At 36.3% G+C, this 21600-nt stretch overlaps 4 protein-coding genes across 7 annotated transcripts; 2 read left to right on the plus strand and 2 right to left on the minus strand.

Moving 5' to 3' along the window:
- The first annotated feature begins 378 nt into the window (after positions 1-378).
- On the plus strand, positions 379-3176 carry LOC107907868 (uncharacterized). The gene is made up of 6 exons (XM_016835179.2): positions 379-427; positions 943-1010; positions 1748-1999; positions 2089-2283; positions 2467-2531; positions 2987-3176. The coding sequence occupies exons 1-6, from the start codon at positions 379-381 to the stop codon at positions 3174-3176; spliced, it is 819 nt and encodes a 272-aa protein (XP_016690668.2).
- A 7809-nt stretch (positions 3177-10985) lies between these two features.
- On the plus strand, positions 10986-13996 carry LOC107909704 (inorganic phosphate transporter 2-1, chloroplastic). Its single transcript, XM_016837335.2, has 3 exons — positions 10986-12014; positions 12614-12805; positions 12984-13996. The coding sequence occupies exons 1-3, from the start codon at positions 11274-11276 to the stop codon at positions 13806-13808; spliced, it is 1758 nt and encodes a 585-aa protein (XP_016692824.1). The 5' UTR covers positions 10986-11273; the 3' UTR covers positions 13809-13996.
- Positions 13997-16531: 2535 nt separating this feature from the next.
- LOC107909703 (uncharacterized) lies at positions 16532-17352 on the minus strand. Its single transcript, XM_016837333.2, has one exon. The coding sequence runs from the start codon at positions 17350-17352 to the stop codon at positions 16717-16719; it is 636 nt and encodes a 211-aa protein (XP_016692822.1). The 3' UTR covers positions 16532-16716.
- Positions 16532-20847, minus strand: LOC107909702 (beta-arabinofuranosyltransferase RAY1). Of its 4 annotated transcripts, none has more exons than XM_016837332.2 (7): positions 20684-20847; positions 20522-20598; positions 20270-20423; positions 19834-20083; positions 18984-19757; positions 18298-18544; positions 16532-18042 (listed from the first exon to the last, which is right to left on the minus strand). In XM_016837332.2, exons 2-7 carry the CDS (start codon positions 20532-20534, stop codon positions 17630-17632), a joined length of 1851 nt encoding a protein of 616 aa, XP_016692821.1. In that variant the 5' UTR covers positions 20535-20598; positions 20684-20847; the 3' UTR covers positions 16532-17629. The 4 variants fall into 4 exon arrangements, with proteins under 4 accessions (XP_016692821.1, XP_016692820.1, XP_016692819.1 ...); XM_016837331.2 differs by having other exon boundaries at positions 20270-20441; XM_016837330.2 differs by having other exon boundaries at positions 20270-20598.
- Between the last annotated feature and the right edge of the window lie 753 nt (positions 20848-21600).

The raw sequence follows: 21600 nt of genomic DNA on the forward strand, positions 1-21600 counted from the left end.
CGTTGATGTGGCAAGTTAACTAGCTGATGTGGCCAATTAACTTGCCGCGTTGGTGAAGCAGCTGATGTGTCTTGGTTTGGGGCAGGTTTAGGGAAAAAATTGAAGGGTTATGTTGGTTTAGGGCAAAAAATTAGAAACTGATTGTGATAAGGGGAGGAGGAAAAGGAAATCAATTTGGGAAAAAAATTGATTGTGATTTGAGTTGGTTTGGGTTTGAAACTTATTCGAGAATCGATTAACAAGGTTGGTTTAAGGTTAGAATATTGGTTCGATAATCGATTAATAAGGTATATGGTTAGAAATCAATTGGTCTTTTTTGTTTGGGGAGAAAAGAAGACAAATCCAGAAACCTATCAGTGTTTTTGGTTCTCAACGACAATGGTCAATAGAAGAGAAGTTGCCAATGTTGTTACATCCATTGTAACAAGTAAGTTTCTGCATTTAGTTTTTTATTTTTTGGATTTAGGGTCATTTTGATTTAGGGTTATTTTGGGTTATTTTGATTTTAATTTTGATTTTGATTTTGGATTTAGGGTTATTTTAGGTTATTTCAATTCTGGTTCATTTGTTATTAATGTGCATGATAGATTAGGGTTTGGTTATTAAAGTGAATGACAAATAATGTGTATGGTATGCCATGTGCATGATGTTTATTGTTTGTATCTACCATTGTTTGTATCCTAACTGTTATATTGCATGAATGGCAATATCAAATTTGTTATTTACCTCATATATTGTATTGGTTATTGTCTGACATTGCCTAGTTGTAAGGTTAAAGTGTTTGGTTATTGTCTACCATGCGCATAACAGAAATGGTTGTGTTTGTATTAATTTATATTTGTATTGGTTATTGTCTGACAGAAATGGTTAAAGTGTTTGCCTATGTTGTATTAAATGGTTTGGTTGTTGTCTGCCTTTATTAATGAGTAATTTGTTTGGCAGGTTTAATTGATGACAATTTTAATAAGAGTGAAGAAAAAATGTTTGAAACTAATGTGCCTGGTAGTGATGTATCTAAAAGTGATGTTTCTAATAGGATAAGAGTTAATTTTGATGGTTTAAACATGGATGATATCGAAATAGGTGAACTGTATGAAAGTGATGATTCTAGAAAGTTAGATAGTGCACATGAATCTGATTCAGATGGCCAAAATTAGCCTGAGTTCAACCCAGAGAATGACATGAGTAATCCTAGACTTAAGGTTGGAATGTTATTTAAGTCCAAAGACAGTTTAAAAGAAGCTGTTAAGCAGTATGGTAGGTTGAATAGTTATTTTATTAAGTTTCCCAAAACTAATCTAAAAAGGTTAAAGGCACTCTGTAGTGAAAAATGTTCTTGGTTCATATGGGCCTTTAGACTAAATCCTAATAACCCTAATGACCCTACTGACCAGACTTGGCGAATTAGGAGTTCAAACCCTAATCATACTTGTTCTAAAGTCTATAAAATAAGAATATAACCTTAGCTTGGATAGGTCAACATTATAAATAAAAATTCATTGATGATCCTGTTTATTCTCTAAAATCATTATGACAAGATGTCAAAAGAGATTTATGTTACGTAGTCTCACTAACCAAATGTAGGAGGGCTAAACTTAGGGCATTATAATTAATTGAAGGAGCTCGTAAGGCTCAATATGAGAAGATTTATGAGTATTTGTTGGAGGTTAGGACCCAAAATGAGGGAACAAAAACAATATATAATTTGGATAACAAGTTGTTTCAAATGATGTATGTCTGTCTATAGGCATGCAAAGATGGTTATAGGGTTGGTTGTAGGAGGATAGTAGGTTTAGATGGATGTTTCTTGAAGGGCTACTATGGTGGCTACTTACTTGCAGCTATTGGGATAGATGCAAATAATGGCATCTATCCTATTGCATATGCTGCTGTCGAAAGTGAAAATCAAGCATCATGGTTCTGGATTTTGGAGCTGCTTGCACTAGACTTGGAAATTGTGAGTTCATACCAAATATCTTTCATGTCTGACAAACAAAAGGTAAAACTCCATTTGTTTATTTTTTTATGTTGTTTCTATTTAGGGTTTAGGGTTTGTCAAAGAATTAAAATTATTTGTTCTATTTGCAGGGACTTTTAGAAGCAATATATATCTTGATTCCTAATGCAGAAACAAGACGCTGTGTTAGACACCTACATGTCAATTTCAAGAAGGCTAGTTTTCGAACAAAGGAACTGAAAGATTTGCTTTGGAAAGTTGCAAAAGCAAGCACTCCAAGGGATTTTGAGGATGTCATGGATGAACTGAAGAAAACCAACCAGCATGTTTATGATTAGTTAAAGGAAAAGAACCCTACTCACTAGTCAAGGTCGCACTTCTCAATTAGGAGCCATTCTGACATGTTGGTGAATAATCTTTCTGAATCCTTTAACAAGGTAAACCCCTATTTTTTATGTTTCTTACTAATCATTAGCAGTTCACTAATCCTTTATGTTGTTTACTGGTAGATGATACTGGAAGCAAAAGGGAAATCTATTCTGACCATGATGGAAACAGTAAGGACCAAGATTATGTTGCTGATTGTCAAGAAGAAAGAAAAAGCTATAAAATGAAAAGGAATGTTGTTTCCAAAGATCAGGAAAAAGCTGGATGTCAATATTAAAGATTCATTGAGGTAAAGTTACCCTTTTTAATCTTTTTGATGCCTTTATTCTGCGTTTATGTTGTTGGTCACATGTTGTTTTAGTGAGTGTTTTTTAATATGCATGCAGTTTTTTTTAATTTATCTGTGTATGATTGTTGGTGGGGTTGGTCGCATGCTATTGACTATTTTTTAATATACATGTAGTGTTTTTTAATTTGTCTGTGTATGATTGTTGGTGGGGATAGTTATATGTTGTTGACTATTTTTTAATATGCATACAGTAACGTTTTTTAGGTGTGTGTATATGCATGATTGTTGGTGGGGCTGGTCACAATGTTGTTTTAGTGACTATTTCTTAATATTTTTTTTGGTGACTTTTTTAGGTGTGTTTCATCACATGTTGGTGGGAATAGGTATCAGGTTGAATGTAGTCCAAGCAGTCAGCATATGGTGGACCTAGTTGAGAATTCTTGCTCCTGCAGGAATTGGGATCTCACTGGCATCCCTTGCATGCATGCACTGGCTGTCATTCATCTAAAAGATGAGTTCCTAGAGACTTATGTACAAACCTAGTACACCAAGCAAACCCAGATTGACATTTACTCCAACTTCATAAGGCCAGTAAGGGGTCCTAAACAATGGGTATCTTTGTCAAACATATTGCCAATACTGCCTCATACACTAAGAAGGCCACCTGGCAGACCTACTAAGGTAAGAAGGAAAGAACTTGATGAACCACAAACAACAGAAAGGTTGAGCAAGAGAGGAGTGGACATGACGTATAGTAAATGCAAAAAAAAATAGCCCACAATAAGAGGAGTTGCAAAGGGGAAGTTGGCCAAAATATTCTAGTAAGTCATCTGCCTTTTCTTATTATATTACTTAAATTATGAATTTGTTTGACAAATTTCACTTGTTCCTGTAGGTCAAAAGATACAAAGTTGGTGTTCACAACTAAGTGGTTGCCTCAACTCAACAACAGGCTACCCCAAATCAGTAAGAGAGTACCCCAACTCAGCAAGAGAGTACCCCAACTCAACAAGAGGCTGCCCCAACTCAGTTACAAACTGCCCGAACTGATCAACAATCTTCCCCAACTTACCAAAAAAATGTTGCCCCAAGAGAAAAGCTCTCATTCAAGAGGAAACCAACCACTGTTAGATGGATGCCTTCTACTCAAGAGTCATCTATGACAGACCAATGATGACATTGTGAATAGACCTTATTTTTAAAAATTTTTGAAATTGTGTAAATTTGCCTATACCTACTATTGATTTATTAACTTAGGCAGATTAATTTTTGTAAATCTACCTATGATTGCCACTGTTATCTAAACTTAGGCATATAGTCACTGAATTTTTTTTGTAAATTTGCCTACAATTCACATCTGTTCAATTGTGTTGAATTGTAGAAAAATTTGGCTATAATTTGCCTTTCCTTCCTTTTGTAAATAGTTTGACATTTGGCCTTAATATATGAGCATTGATCCATGCAATTTGGCAATGAAATCAAATGTGTGAGAATTGAGAAATACAAATGTTTCTCTCTCTTTTTCATCTGTGCTATCTCTTCTAACATATGAGCATTGAGAAATACAAATGACATGAAATGAAGATCAAACATTCTTTCAAGTCTTTCAACTTTGAAATGAAATCAAATATTACAAAACAACTTTCTAACCACATAATCTCCCATTACAATTTGTAAGAAACAACAATATTACAAAAAAATTTGTAAGCAACAACTACATATTCTCCCATTTCAAATCTTTCAACCTTCAAGTTTGTAAGCAACAACATAAGCTAGTTAGCCATGTATACCAGCAGCCATGTATAACAACATAAGCAACAATATACCAACAACAATATTACAAAACATAAGCGGGTTCTCCATGTATACCAACAGCCATGTATAACAACATAAGCAACAATATACCAACAACAATATTACAAAACATAAGCTGGTTAGCCATGTATACCAACAGCCATGTATAATAACATAAGAAACAATATACCAGCAACAATATTACAAAACATAAGCTAGTTTTCAGTGCTAACAACAACAACAACATAAGCTGATTTAGGGTTTAAAAAATAGCAACACACTTACAAATATAAGCACCAAAAACCATGTTTTTGTAACACCCCTAACTCGTATCTGTCGCCGGAACAAGGTTACAGAGTATTACCAGAATAAATAGATCAAATACAAACATGTCATATTATTTAACATTCATGTAAGATATTATTCATAAAGTCCCTTGTATGAGTCTTCGAGACCCAAAACATGCATTAAAAACAAGTCGGGACTAAACTGGTACTTAGAGAATTTTTCGCGAAATTTTAAAATTTCTCCTAGGTGCAGGGGACACACACCTGTGTGGGCATTCGAAATAGGGCACATGGTCGTGTCCCAGACCATATCTGTACCCGTGTAACTCTCTGACTTGGGTTACGCGGCCAAGTCACACGGCCGTGTGCTAGGCTGTGTATAGGTGCATGGGTCACATGGCCAAGCCACACTCCTATGTGCTAGGTCATGTGAAAAATCCTGAGTATTTTGTTTTGAAATTTTAAGATGCAGGAGACACATAGTCAAGACACATGCCCATGTGCTAGGCCGTGTGTCACACACGACTGAGACACACGTCCGTGTATCTCACCCAAACTTGCCTTGCACCTACATTAACACTTTAACACATTCACAAGTCAATCCAAGATATTCAAATCCAACCAAAAATCAAGTCTTATACATGATATATCACCTTATAAATCCATATATCCAAACTTACCTATTTGACCAAAAATGCATATAAACAACACTTATAAGATTACTAACAAATCAACCATATCAATCTCACACCAAACATGATATAACCTTATATATTTACACATCAAAACATATTCATCACAAGCCATTCCAATGGCTAAATTCAACCAAATACATACATGTCATTCTTGACCACTTTTAGCCTATACATGTTATTATAACATAAGATTTAATTTACTTTTTATACCGAAACGAGTTGTTGGATAGTGTGAAGTATCTCGCCAAGCTTCCAACCCAACGAGCTTCTGAAATACTATAAAATAGAGGAAATAAAACAGAGCATTTAATGCTTAGTAAGTTCGTATAACAGGAAATGAACTTACCATTCATTTACATTTAAGGTAAGCATACAAAAATGCATCCAAGAAAATTTGGCTAATAGCCTAAACACACGACTTCATCAAACATGTTAGTCAAGTATTTCGTGTGAATATCAAGAATCAGGGATGAGCTCATCAAATATCAAATTTCTATGTATTTTTAGGTGTATACAGGTAATATCTCATTCAAAATTCATCTTAACTTATATCAGAACTTTGTCCGTTGAACCATTTGAAATATCGATGGATACACGGGTTAGTACACACGAAGTGTACAAATCTATAATCCATCCATTTATATTCGGGAGTTCTCGTTAAAGTACATAATCTGGAAGTCCTCTCTCAAGCCATATAACCGGAAGCTTATGTGAGCCATGTAATGGGAAGCTTATCCGGGCTATATAACAGAAAGCTCATAAGAGCCATAATCGGGAAGCTCATGCGAGTAAATAACGGGTAGCTCCGAAGAGCCTTTAATCGAGAAGCTCCGGATAGCCATATATCGAGAAGTTCAAGCGAGCCATATTAGGAAGCTCCGGAGAGCCATTAATGGGAAGCTCACAGAGAGCCTTTAATTGGGAAACTTACGAAGAGCCATATAACGGAACGCTCATAAGAGCTACAGTGTGTCCACAACACATGCAGGATCACAATTGATTGGGATACTCTTAAAAGCTATTAACGAGAAGGAAGCTCGAGAGGGTTAATAACGGGATGCTCTTTCAAGCTATGGTGTGTCCGCAACATATGCAGGACCACAACCAATACGAGAAATCCTGTATCATCGAATTTCATTTATTCAAACGGAGCTTAACATTTGTCAACTATTGTCAGATATGTGAATGATTTTCATATATGACATTTATACAATTCTTATATACAACATTCAATTCAAACATATAAATATACACAATTTAGTTACACGAACTTAGCTCGACAATGTTCGTTGATGTGTTGTCTACTAATTCGACACTTTCTCTTTTCCTCGATCTAATTCCGTATTTGATCTATCCAGATCTATACGAGTAAATTTAGCTCAATTTAACACAATTCCTATTCAATTCAATTCAATTCACATCCTAGGAAAAATTACCATTTTACCCCTATACTTTTAATTAATGATGATTTCATCTTTAGGCTCTGAAAAATGAAATTCATGCAGTTTAATCCTTATTCCAAGCCTAGCCAGTTTTTACATATAACATTTGCAACTCATGTAATTCATAAAATTTATAATTTTTCTATAAATTTTACATATTTACAATTTAGTCCCTAAATCACAATTTCATCAAAATTCACTTTACAAAAGTTGTTTATCTATCAACCACCTTTCATTTTCTACCATAAATTTCATAATTCATGCATATTCATCCATGGAAAACCCTAGTACTTTGATAACTTTGCAAATTAATCCCCGAGATAGCTAGATTAAGATATTATGATATCCAAAATATAAAAATTACTAAAAACGAGACTTGAATAATCACCTAATTAAGCCAAATAAGTTTCTCTTTCTTCAATTCTCCATGGCTAGGGTTTCCATATTTTATTTGGGAAAGATGATGATAAATGATGATATTTTTCTTTATTTTTTTATTTATCATCTTTCCAATTTTATCCTTTTCTTTTTCTAATTTTCCATTGATGACTAATCATACTTATCTACTAAATTTTCTTAATGGTCTATTTGTCATATAAGGACCTCCAATTTTGAATTCCATAGCTATTTGATCCTTTTAGCTAGTAGAATTCAACTTTTTCATTTTATGCAATTTAGTCCTTTCCATCTAATTAAACATGTAATTGGTAAAATTTTCTTAATGAAATTTTTATACGATATTCCTATCATACGGTAGACCATAAAATAATTTTAAAATAATTTTTCTTACGGATTCAAATTTGTGGTCCCAAAACCACTGCTCCGATTTTACTAAAAACGGGTTGTTACAGTTTTTCTCTCCCTCCTCCTTGCATCCTCCAATGTCCTCACTTTTTTCAAAAGACCCAACAACACAATTCGTGAACTGGTGGATCAAACAAGGTGAAAAAATGACATGGTTTTCATAACCCACTCCCAAATTTCTTACACCCAAAAAACCTCCTACCTAGGTTGTCATTGGACCAAGATGTGTTTAATTTGGTTGGGTTTCCACAATAGTACACCGGAATCACTCCAAGCATCTCCATATTTTTTTTCTTCTCCTTCTTCTTCTTTTTCTCTTTTGAATCTAATGCTCAAACCCTAAATGGTTGCTAATATGGCTGTTTAAATTGGTGAAGTTGTTGGAGTGGAGACTTATCTTTTAAATGATGTTGCTGACCCTTTTGTGGCAGAGGCTCGGGCTTGTGAGAGGGCCTTGGTATTTACGCATACGATGGGCTTCCAACGGTTGGTGGTGGAAGGGGATGCACTGTCTATTATAAAAAAAATTAGTAATGGTGAGGCGGGTAAATCAATTATTAGACCGATCATTTACCACATCCAACAGTTAGCGAGGATCTTTGAAGAGATTACCTACACTTTTGTGCCTCGGGAGGGGAATGAAGCGGCGCATGTTCTAGCTATCGAAGGACGGAGGAAAGGGGACTGCCGGAACTGGGCTACGGATGTACCGGATCTGGTTCTGACGGCGGTGAGAAAGGACTGAATTGCGTGGGTACGGAAGTCTCAAGATAAATGACGAGTTAGTTTTGAACTTTGGAGAAGGTTCGGTTGAACCTCTAAGAATCTGTTCAAAGCTCTGTTATCTCCTTCTTGTGAGCGCAATTGCAGATCTAAAAGGGAGCACCTTGGCTGATTTGGGACGATGAAGAGCCACTGCTTATTTCGTTTGGCGTTTCATTTACTTTTCTTCTTCGTTTTGTTCGGTTTTATGTTGCTTTATTTTTTTGTCGATATTTTCTATGCGCGCTTTGATGCGGGACAGCTGTTATTAATTGTTTGTCACTCCTTTGGAGGCCTCTCAACTCCCCTTTCGTCAGCAGTGAATTAAATAAATCAGCCTACTTTACTAAAAAAAATGGTGCTAATCGGCCAGCTGGACGGTTAATGACACCAAGCAAACCGTCATCTACCATGTCACTTTGTCGTTACTTCTGTAACGAAAAATGGCACAAAGGACTGTTTTGTCATTTTTCAAAAGTTAAGTGATTGAAATGAAACCTAAGTGGCTATTTTGTCAACTACCCCAAAGTTGAGTGACTATTGGTGAATTTACCCTTATTAAATTGGGTTGGGTTTAGTTTTCAATTTATATTTATTTTTTTGAATTGAGTATTTGGTTGGGTTGGATTTATATTGGGTTGATCTGGGTATAATTATAAAACCATATTTTAATGATTAAAAAATTAATTTATTCGATTTTAATCGAATTAAGTTAACAATTTAAACTGACATAACTAATTAAATTAATTGAAAATCGTTTTAACTGATAATCTTCGATTTAATTTAATCAATTTAACTGATATTTTGTCAAAAAAAAAGTGCAGCAACATCGCTACGATAAAACATTAGATTTCGAAAAAAAAAACAATAAATTACTCATATGACCGATATCATCATAAAAACTTTAAATTCTTCATAGTTTGCGAATAACCTAAAAACTAAAATATGAAGCCTTAAATTCTCTCTGTCCTCTAATCACCTTAAATTCTTTTGTTGGGCTGCTCCTTATTAGTCTCCATTGTTGAGTTGAATCCACGCAAAGGTGATTCGAGATAGAGAAAATTGGGTAAGGCAGTGAATTATGATGATGGACAATAGTTTGAAAGTCTCCGGGACTTGGTGTTGTTGAAGGTTTAATTTAAAGATGTATGTACCGGTAATGAAGTGCTGCGAGATTAGGGGGAGTAAGATCATGGAAGGCGAGGATGGTGATGGCCGAATATATTCTTTAGTGAAGATGCTTATGAACACTGGAGCTAGCTTGCAAGATTCGTATGGAGCAATAATAAAATCGGATCTCTTATACTTATATTCAGTTCTTTTTAAATCATTGTTACGAATTAATCTAACATCAAATTAATTTAAAATTACCTACTTTTTACAAAGTAACAAATGCTAATTTAAGTCTTTAGAGCTTGGTATACTAATCGCTTTTCTTGGAATTTATAGAATTTTGAGGTCTCATAAATCATTTCTTCAATTTCACAAACAATTTTCATTAAGGATCTCAAGTCACCTACACAATTTCTTCAGTGTTGAGGTATTATGGAATTCTGATAGTCTCGTTTTGTCGTAATCAAATTACATTTATGATGTTGATAATGAAGAAGGAATGAAGGAAAGCAAAAGAGTTACAAACACCCATGAGTTGAGTCACAAGAACTTCAAACAACTGATGTAGCTCTGCCAATAGATGGCACTCACTACCGAAAGATAATTGGCAAATTGCAACATTTGTCTTTTATGAGACTCAATATCTCCCTCTCTTTTTTCCCTGTCATGAATCCATCTGAATATAGTTAAAAGGGTTTTGTTTTTTTTTTTTATCACAAGAACGCAACTAATATGGTTTGTGTATTATTAAGAACAGGGAGACCAATCTTGATAAACATGCAGACAATGGTTGGGCTGATGATTTAACTAATTGTGTCTCCACTACTAGCTACATTGGTTTGAATTTAGTAAGCTGTTCCTCAAGAAGCAAACACAATTGCTGAGTATCAGGCAGTTGCAAAAACTACATGGGCAACAAACCTTCTTGAACTACATATTCTCATACCAAGGCCTCTGTGACAACCCAATGTTTTATAGCCGCATGAAGCATACTGTAGTATTATGTTGGCAAACAGGACGTTACCACTCACACTCATAGCACTGTTCAACTTGACAATACTCTTACCAGGGTGAGGACCCAAATTGATGGGGCGTATCTTGCTTTTCAACAAGTTGTTGCTTATTTTAAATATTGATTGCTACTTATCTTTCTCATTTGAAGTTAAATAAATTTCTATTTATTTAAGAGTATCTCAGACCCTTTTTACCCCTATAAGATTTGTTTAATTCTAGTCTTGTTTCAGTCCGAAGATATAAAGAAAATTCAGGGGGAAAATGAAGACATATTCAACAAAGATATATATAAAAGAAGGAATTTATCACTAAAATATGAAATAGGAAGTCATCAATTAAATTTAATTTCAACAAAGATAACTTAGCCATCTGGATGATGTAGTTATCTGATCCCCATTTTGGATATATTAGAAAATAGTGTACAATATTTGGGCTTAAATTTTATGTGAATATTGTAGGAGATGTATGGATGGAGTAGAAAGGTAGTCTAAGAAGCCATTCCCACCACTCATTCGAATCGAAAAGACCAAAGCAATCACCCACCCAATTATCCATTCCAAAAGAAAACCTCTAAATCTAAATGTTGCACACTCCACCAGTCTTCTTCCTCCGCCACCTACTTCCTTTTCTCTTCCATATTCCATGGTTACCAACAATTCCCCTGTTTAATTCTCTCTCTCTTTCTTTCTTTACAACGTCTCAACCTACTTAATTTTATTCTTTTCAGACATGACTCCCTTCTCTTGTTTACCTTGTGCCAGAAGTACCACTTCCCCTGATGCATTCCTTCTTCGGAATCCTCATCTACGTCTTCCCAAATGCCGTCACTACGAACATCAACTTCCCAAGATAGAGAATCTTATGTTCAGGCCTTTCCAAGTTCCAACCAGGCCTTATCTCCCTATCTTGAGCTTGAGAAACTCTAGGCGCACGCACCCTTGTGCCAATATATCTTCTTTCGCTGAGGCGGAAGGTGGGAAAGAGCAAAACGATGAAGCAATCCATCTTGGAACTCGGCAAGAAGATGCTAAACCCAATGAAGAGTACCTGCCTGGAATGGCTCAAGCCTTTAATATATCTTCCAGAACTGCTTCTGCTATTGCTATATTCATAGCCTTTGCAGCTCTCACTCTTCCGTTTTTTATGAAGTCTTTAGGTCAAGGTGTTGGCGTGAAGACCAAGTTCTTATCATATGCCACACTTTTATTTGGGTTTTACATGGCTTGGAATATTGGAGCCAATGATGTGGCTAATGCCATGGGAACTTCAGTGGGATCAGGTGCATTGACCCTGCGTCAGGCTGTTGTAACGGCGGCCATTTTGGAGTTCTCTGGAGCATTGTTGATGGGAACTCATGTGACCGGTACAATGCAGAATGGGATCCTTGTTGCTAACATGTTCCAGGGGAAGGATACTCTACTTTTTGCTGGATTGCTCTCTTCTCTCGCTTCTGCTGGTACTTGGCTGCAGGTGCTTTTCTTTTGGCCAACTTTGTTCTCAATTTCATACTTTTGTTTATGTTTTTTGTTGTTTATCTTTGAAGACATTGAATCAATATGGCAACATCATAAACTATTTGCTAGCAATGCGAACTATGACCTTAATTGTTCCTCATTGGAATGAAATTGGAGGACATTGATCAATCTGTAAAAGTACTTGCTTGTGTTGCCTCTTGCCCCCATAGCTTTGAACATCAAATATTTGGGGGGGGGGGGAGGAGGGAAGCACTTTTGACTTTCAAGAGCTCTGCAACAATTGACATCGTATATGTCAATTGTATTTTCTTTCCGGTTCGGCACCTATTAATGTCAATTCATTTGTACTTTTAACAATTATATGGAATCTCTAATTGCTCATACGAATTTGATAGGATAGAGGGGGAGGAAGAGCAATTATATAGAAAATATACTTGAAGATGTTCTTAGAAGCAACTTTTTAACTATATGGTTTCTGTTTTGTTTAATGGCCAGGCTTTGAAACCAGTTGTTCATCTATCACTTACAAGTTAATTGTATCATCCAGTTTTTGCTTCTAGTAATTTCATAACGTATTACTAATGTATTGCCCAGGTTGCATCTTATTATGGTTGGCCAGTTTCCACCACGCACTGTATAGTAGGATCAATGGTTGGATTTGGGCTGGCATATGGTGGAGCTGGCGCTGTTTTCTGGACGTCTTTGGCAAGGGTAGCGTCATCGTGGGTTATCTCACCTGTATTGGGAGCATTGGTGTCATTTCTAGTCTACAAATGCATCCGCAGAGTATGTTCTTTCTCTTTGGAATATAAACCAGCCTAGCTAGCTTGCTAAATTTGCCTGTTTCTTGAGGAAATATTTGTCTAACATCTTATGGTGCTTCATGAGGAGGCTTCAATTTCTTAAAGTTTCTTGGATCTCCCTTGTTCAGTTGTCCTTACAACGTGTTTTCTGGTTTTCTTAGTTTGTTTACAGTGCACGCAATCCGGGACAAGCAGCGGCTGCAGCGGCACCGGTTGCTGTTTTTCTGGGTGTAACCGGGATTTCTTTTGCAGCCTTTCCACTAAGTAAGAGCTTTCCAATAGCTCTTGCTCAGGCTTTGGGTTGTGGAGCAGTTGGGGCAGTCCTAGTTTACAATCTTATCAGAAAACAGCTCGGTCATCTCCTTGAGAAGTCAGCTTCATCACACTCAGAGCCACAAGAGAGTAATACTCAGACTAAAAATCTTGGCCTTCTCTCGGATGTCGCAGGGCCTAAAGGCACCCAACTGGAAATAGTTTATGGTGTCTTTGGATACATGCAGGTATTGTCAGCTTGCTTCATGTCATTCGCCCATGGAGGAAATGATGTCTCAAATGCAATAGGGCCTCTAGCTGGTGCATTATCGATTCTTCAAGGTGGTGCCAGCAGCGCTGAGATCGTTATCCCAAATGATGTTCTTGCATGGGGAGGATTCGGGATTGTTGCAGGGCTTTTGATTTGGGGGTATAGAGTGATAGCAACTATTGGGAAGAAGATCACCGAACTCACACCAACTAGAGGGTTTGCAGCTGAGTTTGCAGCTGCTTCGGTCGTTCTCTTTGCATCAAAGCTGGCATTGCCGATCTCAGCAACCCATACTTTGGTCGGAGCCGTCATGGGAGTTGGCTTTGCAAGGGGATTAAATAGTGTTCGAGCCGAGACCGTGCGAGAGATTGTGACATCCTGGGCTGTGACAATCCCGGTTGGTGCTTCTCTTGCGGTTCTCTACACATGGATCTTAACCAAACTTTTGTCATTTATTTTATGACAAATTATTCCACAAAATTTAAACAGCTTGCTGTATGGGATTAATTCAAATCATTCACCTTTTTTTTCTCTTTCAAACTATTTAATGAATTGTTATGCCTTGTTGAGTTGGTGTGATTTCCTTAAAGTGGAAATCACTAAATATTTGGATGCAGATATTGGAGGAATATTTGTTGGAAACATTTTAAAGGAGATTCTTCAATTTCAAATAGTTTTCTGTTAGTAAAAGTCATCAATGCCTTAACGGCAAAAATTTTGAGTACAACCATATGTTGGGAACAGCGCCAGAAACCAACAGCTAAAACGAAGAATATCTTCTGCTTTGTGATGATTGCTTTTATCTACTGATGGCATGATAATATCTACCACATAGGAATGGTAGTAATATCACCTGGTCTTCATATTCTAATATAAAAAATCTATGTTACTCAAATTCAGTTGTGAGTGCTAAATATGTGTATGTATCTGATCTGGATTTTTAAGTTTTTTTTTGTGTATTTGAAAGTTATATTTATACTCATATTTGGGTATGTATATGATATGGACGCTTTTATTGCAATAGGAATTTTAGTTTTATTTATTATATCATTACTTATTTTCTCTATTATATTAAATTTTTATTTCTTTCATAAACTCTAACTTAAGAATTCTATTAGGACTCTTTTATTTGTTATTAACAGTCTATAAAAGGTTGCCAATATGAAATAAGAAGATAAGCAATTATTCTATCAAAAAGAAACGTTATTTTGAGAGGGAGTTCAGTCGAGGATGAATCTACCTTTTGAGTAATTATAGGTCGAAACAAGAATTCTTTCTCGTCTAGACATATGACTAGATCCTACACCAAGGCGCATAACAACTTGGTATCAAAGCCAACTGTCATGGGTGACGAAAAGACTTTGACAGCCAAGTTAGAAGCTTTTATGGAACAAATGGCTACAAGGCAACAAGCATTAAAGGAGCAGGTGATGATATTATCTCTTTCGGTCCAAAAGAAAACTAAAGGGGATTCAGAGAAAAATAATAAAGAACAGGGCAGCAGCGGAAGCAGGAAAAGGAATTCATACTCGCAACACGGTGGGTGCATGATGCCACGATACTCTAAGATGAAATTTCCCACTTATGATGGTGTTGGAGATCCTTTAGGGTGGTTGAAAAGATGCGAAATTTTTTTTGGCAATCAACGAACTAACGAAGAAGACAAAGTAAGCTTAGCTTTATTTCATCTCTTAGGAGGGGCATAATTGTGGTTTGATCAAATGGAAGAATAGGGGGCAAATCTTGATTAGGGGCGCTTCAAAGAGTGTTGTCATGTAAGGTTTGGGTCACCTATGAATAATAACCCCTTAGAGAAACTTGCCAACTTGAGACAAACTGGGACTGTAAAGAAATATCAATGCCAATTTTAATCACTATTAGCTAGGACTGCTGATCTTACACCTCGACAACAAGTAAACCTCTTTACTGCCAGGTTGCTAAAGGAATTTAGAATTGATATTGAGATGCAACAATAGGAATACCTTGGAGTTGCAATGAATATGGCTTGAATATTGGAACGTAAACAAAATGTCTCTTCCAAACTGTCATCTCGAGCCATCCTAAATTGGCCAAGTTCCCAAAACACTGGTAGCAATTCAATCATTCCAACAACTAAGAGCATTGCAAAGGGAGGGGGACAAACAACAGAACCAACAGGGAACAACGGGAAAATAGGTTCTTCTACACCATTTATTTAGAGATTGACATAGATAAAAATGGCGAAAAGAAGGGCTAAAGGGCTTTGTTATAATTGTGACGAGTCTTATTCCATGGGACACATATGTAAAAAGTTATTTTGAATAGAAGTACCAAATGTTGAAGGCAAGCAAGATGATGATGAGATAGATGATTTTGGATAAGTTCTGAAGTTTATGCTGAATTTAAGCTTGAGGACAAGCTCAACTCCGAGAAGGGGAGTAATGATATGGACGCTTTTATTGCAATAGGAATTTGAGTTTATTTATTTATTTATTATAGCAGGTTTTATTAAGAGTTTTAGTTTTCCTTATTTTCTCTATTATATTAAATTTTTATTTCCTTCATAAACTCTAAGTTACGAATTCTATTAAGACTCTTTTCTTTGAAAGGCTGTCAATATGAAATAAGGAGATAAGCAATTATTCTATAAAAAATAAACATTATTTTGAGAGGGGGTTCATTAAGAACGAATCTGCCTTTTGAATAACCATAGGTCGAAGTAAGAATTCTTTTTCGTCTAGACCTGTGACTAGATCCTACGTCAAGGTGCATAACAGTATCAAACAAGAGTAATTAAAAAAAAAAAGTCTAAGCAAAGGGAAGAACAAAGTAGTTGCTGCAGCAAGATATTAGCTCATCTGCCAAGCAAAGCTAGTTGTATGAGAACTAGAAAGAGCCAAAGCATTATTAACACAGGTAAGATGAGTCCAAATTGGATCTCTCGGGTAAGGGTTCATATAGTATTTGCTAAAATATTCACCATTTGAACTCTTTTGGAAAGTTATGCAAGAAAGCTGGTAGAGCTAACTCTGATGCTTACCATTTCATTGTAAACACAAGATCCATGACAGAGCACAAAGTATGTAATTACTTGGGCATGAATTCAATTGAGCATTTTAAAGAGCATTCAGTCCGCCAGAACCAAACTGGTGCAAAGAATGTCTTCCAATAACCTTATCAAGTAGTAATCATGGCATGAAAAGCATATCTCAAAGGATAAGTAATATTGAATCAGCATGCTTCTCGAAAGGGCCCTCTAACACAACATGACAAATGAAAATGGTTCAGTTTATTCAAGTTAATATTGAGCAATTCACTCTTTTGGGTATGATTGCATAACCAAACAAGAACAGAGGAAAAAGAAGAAAAAACTTGGGAGGTAGAAAAGAGAGTCATGGAGAAAGTTCTTGTATAGAAGTTAAACTGGGTTCCCAACCTGATTCCCGCTGCAATCCTGTCCTTGGGAGTGGAGGAACAAAAGGCTTCTTTACCCTTCTACTCCTTCGCAGTGAATGTTTTGACACCCTCTCCTTTGGAACTTTAGGTACCTTGGAAGGCTTGGTAACATAGAATTCTTGTGCAGAATTAACAGATTCCTCCAAGTTTTCTCCAGATATATCCCAAGTGATCCTTGCATCTGACATATCTTCTCTACCTTCAGCAGCTTGTTTGAAGTTAAGCTTCTTCCTGTGTCTATATTTCAGTTTTTCCACTGTAGAGGATGGGATAATGTAATACTTTTGGCCAGGCAACAGGCTATCTTCGGGCCATAAAAGGGACTCATCAGGATTCGTAAAAACTTCCGGACGTGCAATACACATCCCTGGATATTTATTCATCAGATGGGATACAGGAACAACATTTTGATATAGTTCCTCTTGCCCACCTGCATGAACTATCCTCACAGATATATCCCTTGATTGGGAGAAGTCAACTGACATCGGAGATCCTTGCGCATCTTTCTTGCTTCCAGAATCCTGGTTGCCATGCCTAACCAACCCACAGAATGTAGCACAGTTCTTCAGCATAGCTGTGGATCAAAAGCCGCCTGATCCAGATGTTGCATTATATTCTGTTGAATGGACCATTCTTTGTTTTAAGGTTGAGTATTCTTCTGCCTTACCTGCTCTGGATGTCAGTTTGTATTTTTATGGCCGGCTTCTCTAGTTCAATATTCTCCCACAGAAATATTGATGAAACCAAGGCATTACACAAGCAAAAATGGCATTTTCTTTTGTTATATTCCTCAGGAATTCCAAAGTTTCCCAACTAGGTTACGAAACTTCAAGCCAACTAATTCTTAGATCACACCAAGCACATCCTTGTAGTAATATCATAGTCCCATAAGCCGGATATTACCTGACGCTCCAGCTTCTTTACTCTTCCACTAATCCAATTGTTATGAAGAACAAGGCAACCCTGCTTCTTGCAGGCTGATTTCACATTTTTTCTCTCCCATAGCCCTAAGTATGCACCATTCGGGAAAAGGTTTCTGTCCAAGAAATGAACGGTTAAATTTGTCCCAGGTTCCACACATCTATTATCACCCTTGCGAGTCGAACCCCATTCACCACATAACGTGTCATAGAAACTTGGCTGCTCGGTTAGGCCAGAAGTTGCAGCATGCCTCACTACCTTTCCCATCGCAGAAATGGTGGGGGCATCAGAATGTGCAAAGTAAAAGCCAGAGTTCAAGCGTCTAGGTAAGTTTATGGGTCCTGCAAGGGAACAATACTAAGATAAAACCTAGGATGCATTTTCCATTCAGACCAACTGTTGATGTTATGCTTTCACAGTCCTTTGATGTGGATGCTAAATACAATCTAGTATTGAATTCAAAGAAATAGATAATAACCATTTTCTTCATAAACTGGACACTAGAAATAGAAAGTAGTTCATATTACCGAACTGTGGAAAGAATTGGTTATTCACTTAAGTCTAGTAATAGTGCTAAGTGCTATGGTAATACTCACTTGTTTGGTTGTATTCATCAGACTGAGCGGCAAGAGTGGCAGGACCAAAAGAGGAAAGCAATGGCAAAGGATTTTTAAACCAGTATACATCCACATCACTCAAAAGTACATTGTATCCTAGCTTCAGTATCTTTAAAACCAATCTGGATTTCACCTTGGTTACTCGCTGAAAGCATTCCGTTCCAAAGTGGCAGTCATTAAAGCTAATATTACTTGGAGCTGATGGATCATTGAAAACAGGCAGGCCCTAGAAAAAAACAGAATCCTTCATTCAAATGCATGCCGGAAAAAGGTCCCAGAAAGTTTTGGCGGAGAATGTTCAGAAAGAATTCCCAGAAGATTTCAATGACAGTAAATCATCACCATTACAGAGCTTGGATTTAATGCTATTAGATCTTATATTTTGGGGACCAAAAAGAAAAAATAACACTGTGACTATAGAAGAGAGAAAACAAGAAAACTACCACAAACAAGGTCTTTAAATCATCCTATAAGGCCAATCCCTAGCCAGAAGAAAATCTAAAATAGATTTTACGAAGAGGCAAAGGCAATAGTTTTCTAGCAACAGCTATACTTATTCTACATAAATCATGTCATAACTTCTGATTTAGTTCCAAAATCTGTTTTTACAGAATACAAATAGTTATTAAAAGTAAGATTAGCTATAGAAGAATAAGAGGAAATACCTGCATTACGGAGAACTGATAGGTCTCATAATCAAGTGAAGAAACCAAAAAGTTCGTGATTCTGAGGCGCCTCAATCTGCAGACCCAACTCATTAGCATGTCCTTATAACTATATCCAGCAACCGTGAGCACAACTGTTTTATTCTCGTCTGCAGTGATAGCAAGAAGTGACTCTAAGGAAAAGGAAAGCTTTAATGTTTTTGTGTGAACCGATCCATCTTTCAGAGAGCAACCTGACGTTTCGTTCCACGTCTTTATAGTTCTAACAACACAAGCCAAAGTTGTCTTTGATCTCCAGCAATTTGGGATGTGTCTTTTCCATAAGCTCTTCTTTTTGTAGGCATATGTATGCAGGAAATCTTCTGTAGCATTAATAAGAAGGTATTGGCCATCACATTTAACAAGTTTCATCACAGCAGAATAATTAAATCCGTGAAGAGATGATAATCCATACACTGCTGCAAGATGAGAATTGCAATCATATTCCCAACTTCCCTTTTCAATATCTGAAACATTGGAGCTCTTAACCAAACGGTTAGACTGACGCCTTGAATCCCCCAGGGCAATGTTTGAGATAGTCCAACTGGCATCAAACACGAACCTTAATCCACTAGACAAAGCCTCGTTGATTAGCCAATGGTTGTAAACTCCCTTTCCATACAGGAAAGGAGGAAGCACCCCATGATGTAAGGGCATCACCCCATTGTTCCATGCTATGACCATTCTACTGTCACAACAACTCCACTGCCAACTTGAGCCAAGAGTATCCTGCAACTGATGAAATGGACAGTGATGTCAAATGAAGTTTTTTCCACTAGATCTCCAATTTCGATGTGGATTCTATACGTACCTCCTGAATTCTTATCCTTTGGCCATCTTTTAGCCAATGTTTCCTATCCTCATCCAGATAGAATGGGAAATTTGGAACATCTCGTGGAGAAGCAAAAAGGAGCCAATCATCATCAAGATTATGAGCATAATTCAATGCCAACACAAAGTCAGGCAGGAGAATAGTTTCAGTATCCATAAAAACATATATGTCAGATTTAAATGCCCGTGATTTTGCCACCATGGAATGAAAGAAAGGAACCCCAAGAAACCTATATCATCCAAAGACAGCAAAAAAACCTATTGAAATTGTTGTGAACCGAATGTTAATCAATGCCCACAAAGTCACCGCTAAAATAACTCTAAAGAAGTTGAGTGATATTTTCCAATCAGTCTCTATACCAGTCAATGAATAAGGATATAAAGATTCCTACAAAGAAGATAAATTAATTCCTTACGTGAAATCAATATCGGATTCAACCAAAGCCCGGGAACCAAAAGATTTGGCAAAAGAAGCAGCAGAATGGTGTTGACTAAAGAGAATGACTGAGATTTGTGGAGACAAAGCAAGCCATGACCGAATAGCTAGACTCTGTTTAGTCCGTGAGGAACCTGTAAACGGCGCTGGAGCTGTGAAAATAGTAATTTTGGGAGTGTCAAGGTCGCTAAAACTTATATGGCTGAAAATACGATTCTTGGAGAGTGGCAACCTCTGCGTAGCATAAAGAGATAGAGCAATAAGGAGAACCCCAGACACCCAAACTGACCATAATCCAATCAGCAACGCCTGCATAAGTAAAAAACATCAAATTAAAAAAAAAATACACTAAGAGCTTGATTGTATGATATTGATGTGAAAAAAAAGAATGGACCTTCATTGTAGAGAAGTTGTCAGAAGAAGAAATGCAAGTTGTTGGTGGGTTTTGGATGTGGTAAAGGAATGACCGGATGGGTAATGAAGAAAGACAAAAAGAATGGAACTTTAACTGAAAGAAAGAAAGAACGTGCACGAGGGAAGCATTTAAGCACTAAGGTTGTCAGCACCAAGACGGGGGATACCCACAGGACATGTGATGTAACGCATAAAGTCAAATTCCATTTCCGCAAACTGCTCGCCTTTCAACCAAATAAATCCGACTTTTCTATTAAAATTTGCCTCGTATTCCCCACTTCCGGGATGAAATTGATAAATACAATTAATTCTTTAAGGAGTCTAGAATTTTTTTAAAAAAAGTTTGTCGAAATTAAATGGATATTTTGTTAATATCCCCATTTTAGTTTCTCTCCTTGTATAATCAATGTATACATACTTCCACATAATATACAATCAATATAATTACTGTAAACATGCTTTCTCATTATTAATTAATATAAAAATGTTCTCAATAAAAAATTGCAATTTATTAAACATCAAATTTTTGTTGACTTTTATACCAAAAGTTCAACTTTAATCAGGTTTAATTTATAATGATATAATATATTATGAACATATGTTGTAAGAAAAATGGAAGGATGGATGACGGAGTTAAAAATTAAGTTAGTTTATGTATACTTATAGGTAAACCATTAAAATAGTCACTTTTGTTTACTTTAGGTTACATTTTAATCATTTGTGTTTGAAATGTTACGTTTTAGTCAACTATGTTATCATGTTGTAACATTTTAGTCACTGAGTTGTTAATTGTCTTTAACGGTGTAATAGTAAGTTGACGTGGCATGTTAAATCATCATTTCATATAAAAATTTTAGGTTAAATTATACAACTGGTCCTTATATTTTTTTATTTTGA

This window comes from Gossypium hirsutum, chromosome D02 (assembly GCF_007990345.1).
Source record: "Gossypium hirsutum isolate 1008001.06 chromosome D02, Gossypium_hirsutum_v2.1, whole genome shotgun sequence".
Lineage (NCBI taxonomy): Eukaryota > Viridiplantae > Streptophyta > Magnoliopsida > Malvales > Malvaceae > Gossypium > Gossypium hirsutum.

Coding starts and splice junctions, on each gene's coding strand:
- LOC107907868 (XM_016835179.2), top strand. CDS start 379: ATGGTCAATAGAAGAGAAGTTGCCAATGTTGTTACATCCATTGTAACA. Junction 428..942: donor TGTTACATCCATTGTAACAA/GTAAGTTTCTGC, acceptor TTTGTTTGGCAG/GTTTAATTGATGACAATTTT. Junction 2,284..2,466: donor TGAAGAAAACCAACCAGCAT/GTTTATGATTAG, acceptor GTTTACTGGTAG/ATGATACTGGAAGCAAAAGG.
- LOC107909704 (XM_016837335.2), top strand. CDS start 11,274: ATGACTCCCTTCTCTTGTTTACCTTGTGCCAGAAGTACCACTTCCCCT. Junction 12,015..12,613: donor CTGCTGGTACTTGGCTGCAG/GTGCTTTTCTTT, acceptor TGTATTGCCCAG/GTTGCATCTTATTATGGTTG. Junction 12,806..12,983: donor TCTACAAATGCATCCGCAGA/GTATGTTCTTTC, acceptor TGGTTTTCTTAG/TTTGTTTACAGTGCACGCAA.
- LOC107909703 (XM_016837333.2), bottom strand. CDS start 17,352: ATGCTGAAGAACTGTGCTACATTCTGTGGGTTGGTTAGGCATGGCAAC.
- LOC107909702 (XM_016837330.2), bottom strand. Junction 20,084..20,269: donor GAATCCGATATTGATTTCAC/GTAAGGAATTAA, acceptor TGGATGATATAG/GTTTCTTGGGGTTCCTTTCT. Junction 19,758..19,833: donor AAAGGATAAGAATTCAGGAG/GTACGTATAGAA, acceptor CCATTTCATCAG/TTGCAGGATACTCTTGGCTC.